Genomic DNA, 13,800 nt, shown 5'->3' with positions numbered 1-13,800 from the left:
GTCGAGTGAGTGACAGATAGGGAATGGTTTTTCCACTCCGTTCGTCTTACACCAATTCGTTACTCTTCCATTCGGTTAGTTTGGGGCCCTGGCGAAGTCCTTCGCCCACACGCTGCGTATGCCGCTGCCTATCTGAATGATATCATCATCTATAGCAACGATTGGCAGCGGCACATCCAGCATTTGAGGGTTGTCCGGAGGTCGCTGATGTGGGCAGGACTCACAGCAAATCCAAATAAGTGTGCAATTGGGTGGGTGGAAGTACGGTATCTGGGCTTCCATTTGGGTCACAGACAAGTGCGTCCCCAAATTGATAAGACAGCAGCCATTGCGGCTTGTCTGAACCCCAAGTCCAAAAAGGAGGTGAGACAGTTCCTGGGGTTGGCTGGCTATTATCGGAGGTCTGTGCCCAATTATTGGGGCTTTTAAGGAGAGGAGACAGCGGCAGTCAAGAAAGAGAGCCCAGCTAAGAAGCTACGTGTGTGTTGTCCACTGTTGTTTATATTTATGTTGAAGCTATACCGTTGCGCTTGAAGCAAACATGGTTTTTGTGTCAAATAAAAGGACATTCTTGTGTTGGACTCGCCGTCTCCCGCTTCCTCATTCCCTGAACCTCAGGATCTTTATTACATGTCCTTTTATGTAAAATATTTTAATTTAATAATTTTTTTAATATAAATTCCAAATTAATTTATAAAGGTTGTTAAATATACATTTAAACCAACATCAAATCATATTTGTGATAATACTTAAGCTTAGAATATAATATTAGAAAATATATAATATGTTAACAGCAAATTAATTGTGGGGCCATTTTTTGTCCATAGATTTTGAATTTTGGGGGCATTTTGCTTAAGCAGTGTAAGCAGTGGATACAGAAAACATCTCACCTCAGGATTGCAGGTCAAATTGGTGTACTTGCAGTTGGGATGAGGTGATGTGACTTTGTAAACAGCATTACCAGAAGATGCAAGAAAGCTTTAGGATAAATTAAGGACTAAAATACTCATGCACCACTATTAATTGTGTAGTTAAATATGTTGATGACCAAAAATACTGCATATTTTTTTCAAGGGACATTAGATCTCTCCAGGGAAAGTGTTACTGATGTGTTCTTATCTATTGCTAAATTTTTGAGGAGGATACAGAGCAGTCATGGCCCAGTAGGAGATACAGATGGCCAGCAACACGAAGGTGATGATAGGGTAGAACAGAGCGGACATGATGTAACTGATGGCCCTGCAGAAACATATACACATAGATTGTCAGAGGAGCTGACAATTAATTAATACATGAAAATTAGAGAGAGTGAGAGAGAGTGAGTGAGAGAGAGAGAGAGAGAGACAGAAAGAGACTCACTTGCTGCCCTCTTTGAGAAGAGCGATAGCAATGCGAACCCGTTTTCTCAGGAATACAAGCATTAAGACTATAGAGAATTCCGTTAAACCCAGAATCACCACTGAGAAGAACAGAAGACAGCAGAGCAAGTGAACAAGGAGTACAACAGAAATCACAGAGCCATGATGTGCAGTCTCAACATTCATCTCTTACTGAAGACTAGCCAGGTCTGGCTGAGTTGTAAGTAGATGTGGAGGTCAGTCTGGAAGCCGATGTCTGAGATGGTGACGTCTGCTCCGGGGGTCTCCCTGAGATATGCAAACTCCCAGTAACAGTGCCAGATACCTGAAATCAAATAAGAACTTCACAAATGTTAATGCAGACGATCTAGTCACTCGCTTCTGAAAATTACTGAAAGTCAAAACACAGTGTACATGAGTCATAAAAAACATGTTTTTTGTTATTGTATGGATACAGTATAAGCCCATTTCCTGATGTGGATCTTTGTCCCATCTGCATTTTCTTGCTTGAGCTGTAAGTAACACACACATATACAAAAAACTGACCGTAGGCCACAAGCAGGATAACAGCGATGATGATGAACCAGAGAAGGAAGCCTGCAGTAAAACGCAGCAGCAGGATGAAGATCAGGCTAATGACCAGTGCTATGAACAGCCCTCTGTCACACACACAATAAACACTCATGAGTATGCAATAACAAAGGGATCTATCAGTTCTATACTTTCTATATTAAATGACAACTGCTTCTTAATTGCTCTAAATTATATTTCGTATTATATTTTGGCATCAGTAACCAAAAACAATTACGTTTAAATTATTCTGCATCCATGCCCCTAGGTGTCAGTGTAATGATGCGTTCATGTCATATTGTAATTACGAGAATGCAATTTGGAGCTGTTCACGTCCTGGGACCTCGGAAGTTATTTGTTTCTGTAACAACACTCATAACACCAAAACGGCTTTGTTGTTGATAAGAGAAAAATATTTATCACTACATTAATTAATTCACCTCTATATGTTGTCGCAAATTGTTTAAGAACCAATAAAATGCTCCAGGTAATGATGGCATAATAAAATGGCATTTTAAACAGAAATATGTGTTCATTAACTTTAACTGTTAATGGGATAACTGTATAAATCTCCACTTTCACTTTCAGAATGTGACAGAATGTAAAAGTGAAAGTGGAGATTGTTAGTAAAAAAGGACTTAAATATTGATCAGTTTCTCACCCACACCTATTATATCGCTTCTGAAGATATGGATTTAACCACTGGAGTCGTATGGATTACTTTTATGCTGCCTTTATGTGATTTTTGGAGCTTCAAAGTTCTAGCCACCATTCACTAGCATTGTATGGACCTACAGAGCTGAGATATTCTTCTAAAAATCTTTTTATGTGTTCTGCAGAATAAAATAAGTCATACTGTACACATCTGGGATGGCATGAGGGTGAGTGATGAAAATGTTTTCATTTTTGGGTGAACTATCCCTTCAAGGCCACTGCCATTTTTATATGATGTCACGTGTGTCAAATCAGAGCTTTCATAGAATTAGAGTTTATAACGTGTAATTACAAGAGGTCGTCCGATATATCGGTTTTAACCGATTAATCTGTGGCGATAGTTGCTTTGTGGAACTATCAGATATCTGCAAAAACTGACGCAGACAGTTTTTTTCTTTCATCTGGTGAATATTTAGGCTACAAAAAGCTTAATTTGGTGAATATTTACATACAGAGAATTGTAATGGAGCTCTATCAATGTCACTGTTTATTGACTAATTCATGATAAATGTGATATTTTCTTTAAAAAAAAGACATGACAATTGAAAGCGATTGCTGATGATCTACTCTTGATGAATGATAATCTACTGTTAATGATTTTCTGTTCATACAGTATTTATTAGCCCATATGATAATGTTTACTTTATAGTGATTCTATTGTGATACATTGTAAATGTAGATGATTGTAAGAGTGCATGTTTTTTTCTCCTTGTGTGTTTGTGTGAGCTGGAAGCACAGACATTTCAAAATAAGAATCCCTGGTGTATTGCGGGCTTGTTTATAATTACAAGTCCAACGTTATGCACCAAATCTTAATTTTTTTTGGTTATTACTGGGAATTTGGTTGCACAACAAACGCGCATCTGAGATTAGACACATTTTGGACTTTTGCAGCCTCAATGTCTGTGCCTGTCACAGTAAGGAAAGACTATGACATTTTTTTAAAATCGATTTTTCAAAAACTGTTGGCCAATTAAGCAGTTACCGGCATTTTCCACCATCTTAGTTATCGTTTCGGCAAAATACACTATTAGTCGACCTCTAGTAATTACATGTTCATCTTTTTACAAGTCAGAATATTGTAATTACGGTAATTCCGACATGACGTGAATGCACTGTAAGTCCAAGATGACATTAACAAAAAATACTATGTGCACATTTAAATTCATTTCAAAATATTGGTGAGATGGCTTGTTTTCTAAAGACTTATGTTGATTAAACCAAATTGTTTGATTAAAATTGATGGGCAAAGGGTCATATCTTTAAATATTTGAGCTATTTTAGCATACTGAATGCAATAAAAATTCTGGTCAACTACATTCACTTTTGATGCCATTTATTTACATTAAAATGTTAATTTTGTTTGTTCCACATACAAGTAAGCAGCAAAGGATATTTTCGTTTAAGGTTTATAGTATGTGGAGAGTATGCAAATATAGAATATATAAAATAAATAAATAAATTAATTTGTTTTGGGATTTTTCCCCTTTTTCTCCCAATTTGGAATACCCAATTCCCAATGTGCTTTTAAGTCCTTGTGGTCGCGTAGTGATTCGCCTCAGTCCGGGTGGCGGAGGACAAATCCCAGCTGCCTCTGCGTCTGAGACCATCAACCCTTGCATCTTATCACGTGGCTTGTTGAGTGCATTGCCACGGAGACATAGCACATGTGGAGGCTTCACGCCATTCACCGCGACAACCACGCTCAACTCACCACGCGCCCCACCAAGAACGAACCACATTATAGTGACCACGAGGAGGTTACCCCACGTGACTCTACCCTCCCTAGCAACTGGGCCAATCTGGTTGCTTAGGAGACCCCCCCAAATATATAAAATATTTACGAATAAAATGTCAAGGTAAACCTTAAGGGGTAGATGAAGATCAGTGTGCATCTTGAATTGATTATATTTCTATACATACATAATGCAGTTCACCTGTTCAACACAGTCATTGCATAATACAGTATGTCTCCAGGTAAATGAGTGCTTACATAACTATCCAGTACCAAGAGCTGGCATAATCCTCTACGATCTTCATTCCCACTTCTTTGGCCTCCAGGATTCCTGTAATACCACTGCAGGGGGGAAAAAATGTGAATGTGCTCAAGTGTTTTACAAATAGAGCCTGCCTACTGTATATATGAGGAAGAATCACACATTTTCACTAGTTCTGTATGCAAGATTTTTGACAGAGCTTTCTTCTTGTTCAAATTACTTCTGGAGCATTTTGTTTGATTAAAAACTATCTGGTGATAGGTGACAGTCCATTGTCTAAAATGTGTGAGATAAGTGTTGTGTGTTTATGGTATACATACTTGGCTGCATCTCTAAGTTCAGTCACAGTTCTGGCTGTATCCAGGGCATCTTTGAAAGCAGTTTTGTTAGCAACTGTTAGTGTGCCATTTCTGGTGGTGAAGTCTGGGAAGCAGCGCTGTAAAACTGCCATGTAAATGGGGAAAAAAAATGAATGACCAACGGAAAAATAATAATTTATCAGATGTATCTGATGCTATATTAGTTAAACAGCAACTAATTTCCAATCGGGGTACCACACGTTTTAACCAATGAGTTTGCATGACTTGTAAAATTGTTTCTGGTTATTGGATTTTGGGTTTTCACAAATCATATATAGATTACTAGACACATTTACATTATATTCACTATAGATATTTCCATGATTATCCAGGTCTGGAAATCATAATTTTAAAATTCCCTGATATTTCCAGGTTTTCCATTCAATTCAGTGCAAAATACCTAAATTAGCTACACTTCAGCAGTACAAAATGTAACCTGCCATTTATAAACTGAAAAATACTGACAGGAACTGACAAGAAAGCAATGACTTGAAAACAAGAGTCAAGCAAAGGGATGACTAATGAATATTTATTTAGTAAAAGAAGCAGAAACACAAACACTGCACTTACATGGTCGGCTAGGCACTATCATTGATGGACAGTCCTCATCTCGCAGCACTTGTGCCACGGGCTGAAATTAGAAACGCTCTCTAAACAACTCCACTGTATGACAACATATGACTCTTTCAAAGCTGTTTTTGCCACTTAAGTCCACATTATATATACTGTACAGCTATATATATGGGAATGCACATTAAAACATGACAAGGGTAATACCACTGCAGATTCATTGCTGTCCAGGAGAATCAACTGAAATATTCTTTCATATAGTATAACCAAAACAACTATTACATTTGCAAAACTTGCAAAGAGTAATTTATACTGAAGAGAAGTTCTCTAAAACTCTTGTTTCAGTTCTTTAACTTTAATCGGCATTGTGCATTTATTGAATTTTGCAACAATTCTTCCTGTGTGGTTTACCTTTTTGGGGTTATTGAAGCCTGGCTTGCAGAACTGCTTATAGTACTCCCAGTGGCTCTTGTTGAATCTATAAAGGAGCTGCATATCTGTGTAGGTGGCAAATCGATCCGGGCACTTGGAAACACACATCTAGAGATGGTGGAATAAACATAGCACAACAGTTTATGGTCCTTGGTCAGTTGTTGAGACAACAAACCTGTTCAGCAGGGGCAAAATGAGTGATAAACAGTATTTGTGATCCATCAGTCAATAATCCTCATAATTCTTGCCCAAAACAGCTGTATTACCTGAGTAGTTGGGCACTGGAGGTTAATCATCACAGCAGGACTGGCACATTTCAGTATGTTGAAGTAAAATAATATGACTTTCTTTCTATAGAGGAAAATATTAACACATGAATCAACCTGTGAACCACAAAGATTATCAGTCTCACAGCAGGATAACATTTTCATATTTTGTCAGTAGGTGTCAGTGGAGCTATTCAGTTAGACTCATACAGCATATAGGGTGGTGAAACGCAACGTTTTAAGGTGCTTTCATTCAGTTGCAATGTTTACCTTTCAGTATCACTTTGTGAATCACAACATATAACCCTAATTCAACACCATATGATCAGCATTCTCTGATCTGCTGATTAACTGAAACGCTGAGTGTAATTAATAGCAAAGCGAAAGCACACACACCTTTTAATTATAGTAATAAAACCTCAGCGTTCAGTAATTATATCTGGACAGGAGACACCATTAAGGGCCCCTACCCATAATCCCCTAAACCAATCTCCTAATTATGAACTGCACAGATCCAAAAGCTTCCAATCCTCCACAAAGTAAACATCTCTGCCTCCTTGGCCGTGCATAACAAACACTCTCACTGTGTCCCAGCTCTGCTAATGAGCAATTCTTTATTTTCCCCAAGGTTATATAGTGCCAATCAGCACAAAACTTTACAAAAGGGAATTCAGCACAAAAGCATATGATGTAGGTTTTTGAAAGGCATAATACCATATATATACATTACGTGTGTGTCTTTGCTGTAGAGGATACGAATGAGAGATAGAATTAAGATTAATAATCCGAATGTACTGATTATGAAGAAAAAAAGTGGGAGTGGCTGGTGAAATCTGTTTTTATTGGCTGAGGTGTTTGTTGGTTCCTCACACCCAAGCTTATGTAGGGTGAAGTTTCTGGCACTTACGCATTAGGTGTCCCCTTCTGCCCACAGAACTGACCCGTGCTGTCCGTGGGATATATTACTTTCCTTGGGTCCCCATGAATCCATGCTATAGCAAAGATAACACAAGATTATAATTTAATCAACCACCACTATTTTAGCTGGACAAACGTTTGCAAATTAGTTTGCAAATCACTTAGTCTTCAAATGGTCATGCTGTGTGAAATCAATTACTTTTTGACCAACCCCACATCCGAATGTGCCTAATTCCCTACTATGAGACCCAAGTGCGACTGTTGTGTGAATTTTCCATTTCCCTTTTTGATTTGTAACTAGTATCACCTAATAAACATGCAAAAATAAATAAATAAATATTTTAGAGCAAATAGTTTTCTTAAAAATGTATGTCCTCATATGTGGACTATGTTATGTTGTGAAAGTTGTGAAATTTTAAATAATACCAAGCTATAGAAAGTCAGATTTTTTAAAAATCAAATCAAATTGTTTATAACAAAAAACATCCAGTGAGCAACAGTTCTCTGTTGACCTCTCTCATCAACAAGGCATTTCCATCCACAGAACTGCCCCTCAATGGATGTTTTTTGTTTTTGACACCATTCGGAGAAAATTCTAGAGACTGTTGTGTGTGAAAATCCCAGGAGATCAGCAGTTACAGAAATACTCAAACCAGCCCATCTGGCACCAACAATCATGCCACGATCTAAATCACTGAGATCAAATTTTTTCCCCATTCTGATGGTTGATGTGACATTAACTGAAGCTCCTTACCTGTAACTGCATTATTTTATGCACTCCACTGCTGCTACACGATTGGCTAATTAGATAATCGCATGGAAGATTGTTGGTGCCAGACCTGCTGGTTTGAGTTTTTTTCACGCACAACTGTCTGTAGAATTTACTCAGAATGGTGCCAAAAACTAAAAAACATCTAGTGTGTGGCACTTCTGCGGATGGAAACGCCTTGTTGATGAGAGAGGTCAACAGAGAATGGCCAGACTGGTTCGAACTGAAAAAGTCTACGGTAACTCAGATAACCGCTCTGTACAATTGTGGTGAGAAGAATATCATCTCTGAATGCTATTCTGACATGTGGGTTGGCGCTGTTTTGGTGGTACGAGGGGCACAATATTAGGCAGGTGGTTTTATTGTTGTGGCTGATCGGTGTAATTGATGTAATTTTTTTGGCATTTCTCCCAAAGACAAACTCCGCTGTGATCTGTGGCATGTTGTTTGGTCACATAACTCCGTATGTCAAAAGTCTAACCCTTTACTGACAGCCTAGAGTAGGGGTCGGCAACCTTTTTGACATGGAGTGCCATTTTTGTTTTCCTGGTCAATGGCTGTGCATAATGTGTAGAATAAGCAAGCCATTCACGCATCACGAGCCGGCAGCACATCGCCCGCTTTGCTTCGGTCAGGCTGCACGGATGACATCCTACATTCCGTGTTTCATTTGTTTCTTTTTGCTTTCACAACAACATGTGATGTAATAAGGAAAACACCATTATTAATCCTTGAGATTTCCAACCCAGCATACAGGTACACCCTCCTTAAACCATGGTTACACTCAAAATTACATGAAAATGATTAAAAGAGAAAACATAAACCAACATCTTGGGATTCAAAAAACAAACTTGGCAAAATATAAATTATACAAAATATAAATTAAACCTGGAAATAAAGTTTTAGGATTTTGCAGGTGCGATTCGCCAAAAAGGGCTAAATAATTGGCTTGTAATGCGCGAATGGCTTGCATGCGCTGCACGAGTCTGTTGGGTATACTGCAGTCTCATCACACTTTAATAGTGTTTAGCCTCCCATTCAACCCATGAAAACACGCTGTGTGATCATGAGGAAGGATTACATCAAGATGCAGATTGGAATGCAGGTGTGAAAAACTTCATATAAATAAAATAGACTGCTCCTCTCTTGTTATTGCTTGCGTGCTGGTGATTACCCCTCTGTGTGATTTAGTAAAATGTATGAAATAATATAAGATATATTTAAGATTCCACACAATTTCATGATCGTGAGATGTTTTGAGCATAGATGGATCGTGGTACATCAACTGGCCTAATTCTTCTGTCAGAAAGAACTGCAGCTACTCCAGAGTGAAGTTTAGAATCCAAATATTTATTATGGAAAGAATAATACGATGCATAGACAGCTTCAGTTGTGTGGATGAGGATATATGTGTGGTTCTGAGGTATGAATGCACAACAACACCACACCAAGAAAAACAGATCCTTTTAAAGGATAAACAAAAGCCAGGAGATTCCGTATAACTTCGTTACAGAGAAGCTCCCGAACTGAAACTTTCGTGCATGCTCCAAACTAGTTTGAACATGTTTGACTCACGCATGCATGGAGCAGGGAATTTGTAAGTCCACAAAATGCCCCAGCTCAACTACTGGTGCTACAAACTAATCTTTAGGCATTTCAGGTAACACCTGAAAATGAGTTTAGCAACAGGGCTGACACATGTATTGCTCTTGATGTCTACTTCAGCAGCTCTAATTGCACTGTCGTCACTTGGCAGGACTCTGGTTACCCTACCGACAGGCCATTGGGCTCTAGGAAGTTGAGAGTCCACAATCAATACAACCTGGTCAACAGCTAGGTTTTGTGTGATGTTCTGCCACTTCTGTCGAAGCTGAAGACTGGGTAGGTAGTTTCTGAGGAACTGAGTCCAGAAGTGGTCAGCGATCACTTGGCCAAGTAGGTTGCTGGGTCCATAAACAGTCTGAGGTAAGGAGGCAACCCGCCGCCCCATAAGCATCAAATTGGGGGTAATAGGGTCCGGATCTGCTATATCAGATGAAACGTAACCCAGGGGTTTTGAATTTAAGATGCCTTCCACTTCAGTCAACACTGTGATGAGGACCTCCTCTGGGACAGTGTGATCCTGCAGAACAACTTGAAGCGAAGACTTAACAGATTTATTTTCCCTCTCCCATACTCCACCGAAGTGCGGTACATGAGGTGGACTGAATTGAAAGGAAATTTTTTGTTTGGCTAGTTGCTCTTGGAGGGATGGTTCCATTTTGGCAAAGGCTGCAGAGAGCTCACGCTCTCCCCCAAAAACTGGTGCCTCTGTAGCAGATGAGCTCAAAGGGATTTCCTCTCCTTGCTATGAAGCATCTGAGGGCTAATAAAAAGGAATCGGCATCCATGCTGCATAACAAGTCGAGATATACTCATCTTGTAGTGAAACATTTAAATATTATGCCCCATCTCTTTTCTTGCCGTCTACCAATTTTGACAATGTAGGGACCAAAACAGTCCACCCCTGTTGACCAGAATAGAGGCTGGTTAATCCTCAGATGGGCAGCCGGCAGGTCTGCCATTTTGGGTACAACAGGTTTGCCGCGCCATTTCCTGCATGTAACACATTGTCCCTGGTGTCCCTTGACGGACTGACACCCTCGGAGAATCCAGTAGGTTCGTCTTAACTCTGCAAAGACTCTCTCTGGTCCTGCATACATCAGGTGGTTATTGAAGTCTTGGATTAACAGTTTTGTTATGGGGTGTTCTGGTGCCAACACAATAGGGTGAAATGCATCATCTGGTAGTGTTGCAGCTTTGCGTAATCTACTACCTACTCTAATCAGATTAAGGTGAGGATCCAAAGTTGGAGCAAGGGAACATAATTGACTGTTTGAATGCACAGATTTATTGGCTTTAAGGACATGCACTTCATCGGGAAAACTTTCAGTCTGTGCACGTCTGAGTACAACCACTTCAGTCTCTATGCGTTCTGTGGCAGACATAGGGGGCTCTGTCGCCCCATGCAGAGACTGATATGTGGTCATGATGAGGTCGTCTCATGATTTGCAGTCATCTACATTAGGTAAAGAGGTGTGACTGATTGAGACATTACCGCAAAATTAGGATTTACGGAGTTCTTCTGAAACTTCAATTGGCACTGAAGGGTGGATTGGCCAGTGGTCTGGAGATTGGTGCAGAAATTCTAGACCTTGATTCCATCTGCAGGTGTGGGACAGATCTATGAGGGTCTTACCCCGGGTTATATCATCGGCAGGGTTGTTATCTGAGTCCACGTATTTCCAGTTCTCATATCCAATGAGGTCTTGAATCTCTGCGATTAGCATGTCAATGAACACTTTTTAGTTGCATGACTCAGACTGTATCCAGTGTAATACGGTTGTTGACTCTAACAACATGATTGTCTGTCTGAGGTTAAGTGTAAGTTCAGGGTTCAGTGTTTTGGCAAGCTCAGCTCCAGACAATGCTGCACAGAGTTCAAGGCATGGCATGGAGAGTTGCTTTTTGGGTGCCACCCCTGACCTCGCCATGATGAATGCAACTTGGATGTCATCACCCGTTTCCACCCGTAAATTAGCTACAGAGCCATATGCCTTCTCCGAGGCATCACAGAAGACATGCATATTGATAATGGAGGAGATATTGTTGCCTGCTGGTGTGTAACACCTAGGCAGTGTTATTATCTGTAGGTTAGGAAGCTCTTCTTCCCAAGCATGCCATTCTGAGAAGAGGTCAGCTGGTAGAGGTTCATCCCAACCTCCAACCCTCTTCCATAGTGTTTGCACCATGATTTTGGCCCTTGTGGTGAAATGGATGATGTATCCGAGTGGGTCATACTGGCTTGCCAGGATGCGATAGGCATTTCTCATTGAGGTTTCCCCAATTGTTGACACAGGCCTGTGCTTATAGCCTAAAGTGTCCTGGGAACAGTTCACATCGTGAACATTGTTAGCACACTGCCTTATGTCAAAGCCACCAGTCACCAACAATACTCTCATTTTATCGATGAGCTGCTTAGCCTGATGCTGAGATTGAAGGGACTGTAAGCAATTATCCACATAGAAAGACTGCTGGACGGACTCAACTACATCTTCATTGCCCTCACTGTTGTCTCTGGAGGGCATATGTAGCGCAGCATGGACTACAGGTGGTCCCCAATGGTAACACTTGCCATTCATAGATGTCTGGGGTGCGATCTCTTTCCATGTCTCTCCAGAGAAAGCGGAGCAGTGGCTGGTCTTCAGGTAGCAGTCTGATCTGATGAAACATGGCTTGTATGTCTTCACTTATGGCAACGGCATGCTCTCTGAACCTGAGTAGGACTCCCAACAGTGGTGGACTTAAGGTGGTACCAGGCAGTAGATTATCGTTTAGGCTCATTTGCTTATAGGTGAAAGAGCAATTAAAGACCACCCGGGCTTTGTCATTGTGGAGCACAATGTGGTGCGGAACGTACCATGAATCACTGTAATTGGCTGCTTCTACACTGGTTATTCGTACTGCATAACCTGCCTCCTCAAGCTGGTGTATCTCTTTGTTATACACATTTGCCAGGTCAGGATTATTAATGAGGCGATGTTCTGTAGCTCTTAAAAGAGCCATGACAGCGTTGGGTGGTGCCTGGAGTTTAGCCGGGTCTCGCTTATGAAGTAGTGGGGTAGCATAGCGGGTTGCACCATCAACTGTAACACGTACTGTTTTCTCCTCCAACATGGCAAGTGCAGCTTTGTCTTGTCTGGAGCGGACTACTTCTTTCTCATTTCTCAGTGGCAGTATGTCAAGCAGCCACAACTGTTCAACATGTTGACATAACTCTTGCGTAGGAGAAAGGAATGTGGTGTGGAGGCATGAGCTTATGTTTGAGGGTTGCTGGAGAAAGGTTGTTGGCCCTTGAACTGTCCAGCCAAGCAGTGTGTGTACCACTATAGGGCTACCAAGCGGACCCATACGGATTGGGCAGTTTGGTGTGATCAGCTGTGGATAAGCTGATCATCTGAGTAGCAAAGGCTGCACTTTAGTGAAACCTTTCAATGGGATGTTCCTTAAGTGTCCATATCTTCTTCTTAGTGAGTCCACAGGGCAAGACTGCTCAGCAAGTTTGAGCTCTTCAGCTGTGAATGCCCTTTGAATTTGATGTTTTACATTTGGGTGTGATAGGGCAGAAACCTCAAAGGAGACTGTGTATACTCTTAGCTAAACAAGGTCTTGTCTTATTGTTCTGAAAGTCAAAGTTTCCTCAGATCCTTTCAAGCCCAGATGATTGACTGCTGCTGGCAGGATGATTGTTCTTTCAGAACCATCATCTAACACCATATGTGTGTTCTTGAATGTTTTACCACTGCAGAGTCTTACCGGGACAACTTTCAGCATCACTCTGAGTGAATGACTGGCCTGATCCAAGTAAACCTGAGAAGTGGTTGTGCTCACTATGAGTATGCTTTGGTTTTCTGCAGTAACTGCAACTTCAAGTCCTCCATAGGTAGAGCAAGTTTTCTTGAGCATGTAGCTGTCTTGTTTGTGACGTCGTCCACACCTCCAGCATTTATTGTGCTCTTTAATCCAGCTTCCTCTTTGAGTGTGGTTCAACAAATGCTGCACAAGCATTGAGATAATGCTCATGGTTGTTGCATTAGGGACAAAATGGCTTAAAGCGATCCCGCTTTTTAGCTGTAGCTGCCATTTTAGTGTCTGTGAGGGAGCTGGAAGGCAAATTGAAGGCTTTAGGTTGTTCACTGCATGTGAGAATTGTGGCTGCCCTGGCTTTAGAGTAAGTAAAGGGTTTCTGCTCTCGTTGAAGAGGCTCTGCATGAACTGACCCGGTTACACGTTGGGATTTTTGAATGG

General features: G+C 40.7%; 1 protein-coding gene across 1 annotated transcript in view; it reads right to left on the bottom strand.

The window, feature by feature from the left end:
* The window catches only part of slc44a5a (solute carrier family 44 member 5a), a 111,451-nt gene that overhangs the window by 18,527 nt on the left and 79,124 nt on the right, over window positions 1-13,800 (bottom strand). The window contains exons 4-14 of the mRNA XM_051700986.1: window positions 7,174-7,258; window positions 6,267-6,351; window positions 5,980-6,108; window positions 5,569-5,629; window positions 4,960-5,083; window positions 4,636-4,719; window positions 1,905-2,017; window positions 1,552-1,683; window positions 1,360-1,459; window positions 1,147-1,239; window positions 891-978 (exon numbers count right to left, since the gene is read on the bottom strand). Coding sequence (XP_051556946.1) covers window positions 891-978; window positions 1,147-1,239; window positions 1,360-1,459; window positions 1,552-1,683; window positions 1,905-2,017; window positions 4,636-4,719; window positions 4,960-5,083; window positions 5,569-5,629; window positions 5,980-6,108; window positions 6,267-6,351; window positions 7,174-7,258 — 1,094 coding nt within the window. The remainder of the gene's footprint in view (window positions 1-890; window positions 979-1,146; window positions 1,240-1,359; window positions 1,460-1,551; window positions 1,684-1,904; window positions 2,018-4,635; window positions 4,720-4,959; window positions 5,084-5,568; window positions 5,630-5,979; window positions 6,109-6,266; window positions 6,352-7,173; window positions 7,259-13,800) is intronic.

The sequence above is a fragment of the Myxocyprinus asiaticus genome, chromosome 6 (assembly GCF_019703515.2).
Source record: "Myxocyprinus asiaticus isolate MX2 ecotype Aquarium Trade chromosome 6, UBuf_Myxa_2, whole genome shotgun sequence".
NCBI lineage: Eukaryota > Metazoa > Chordata > Actinopteri > Cypriniformes > Catostomidae > Myxocyprinus > Myxocyprinus asiaticus.
The sequence above is the reverse complement of the archived record's forward strand: the minus strand, read 5'-3'. Positions and strand labels throughout refer to the sequence as shown.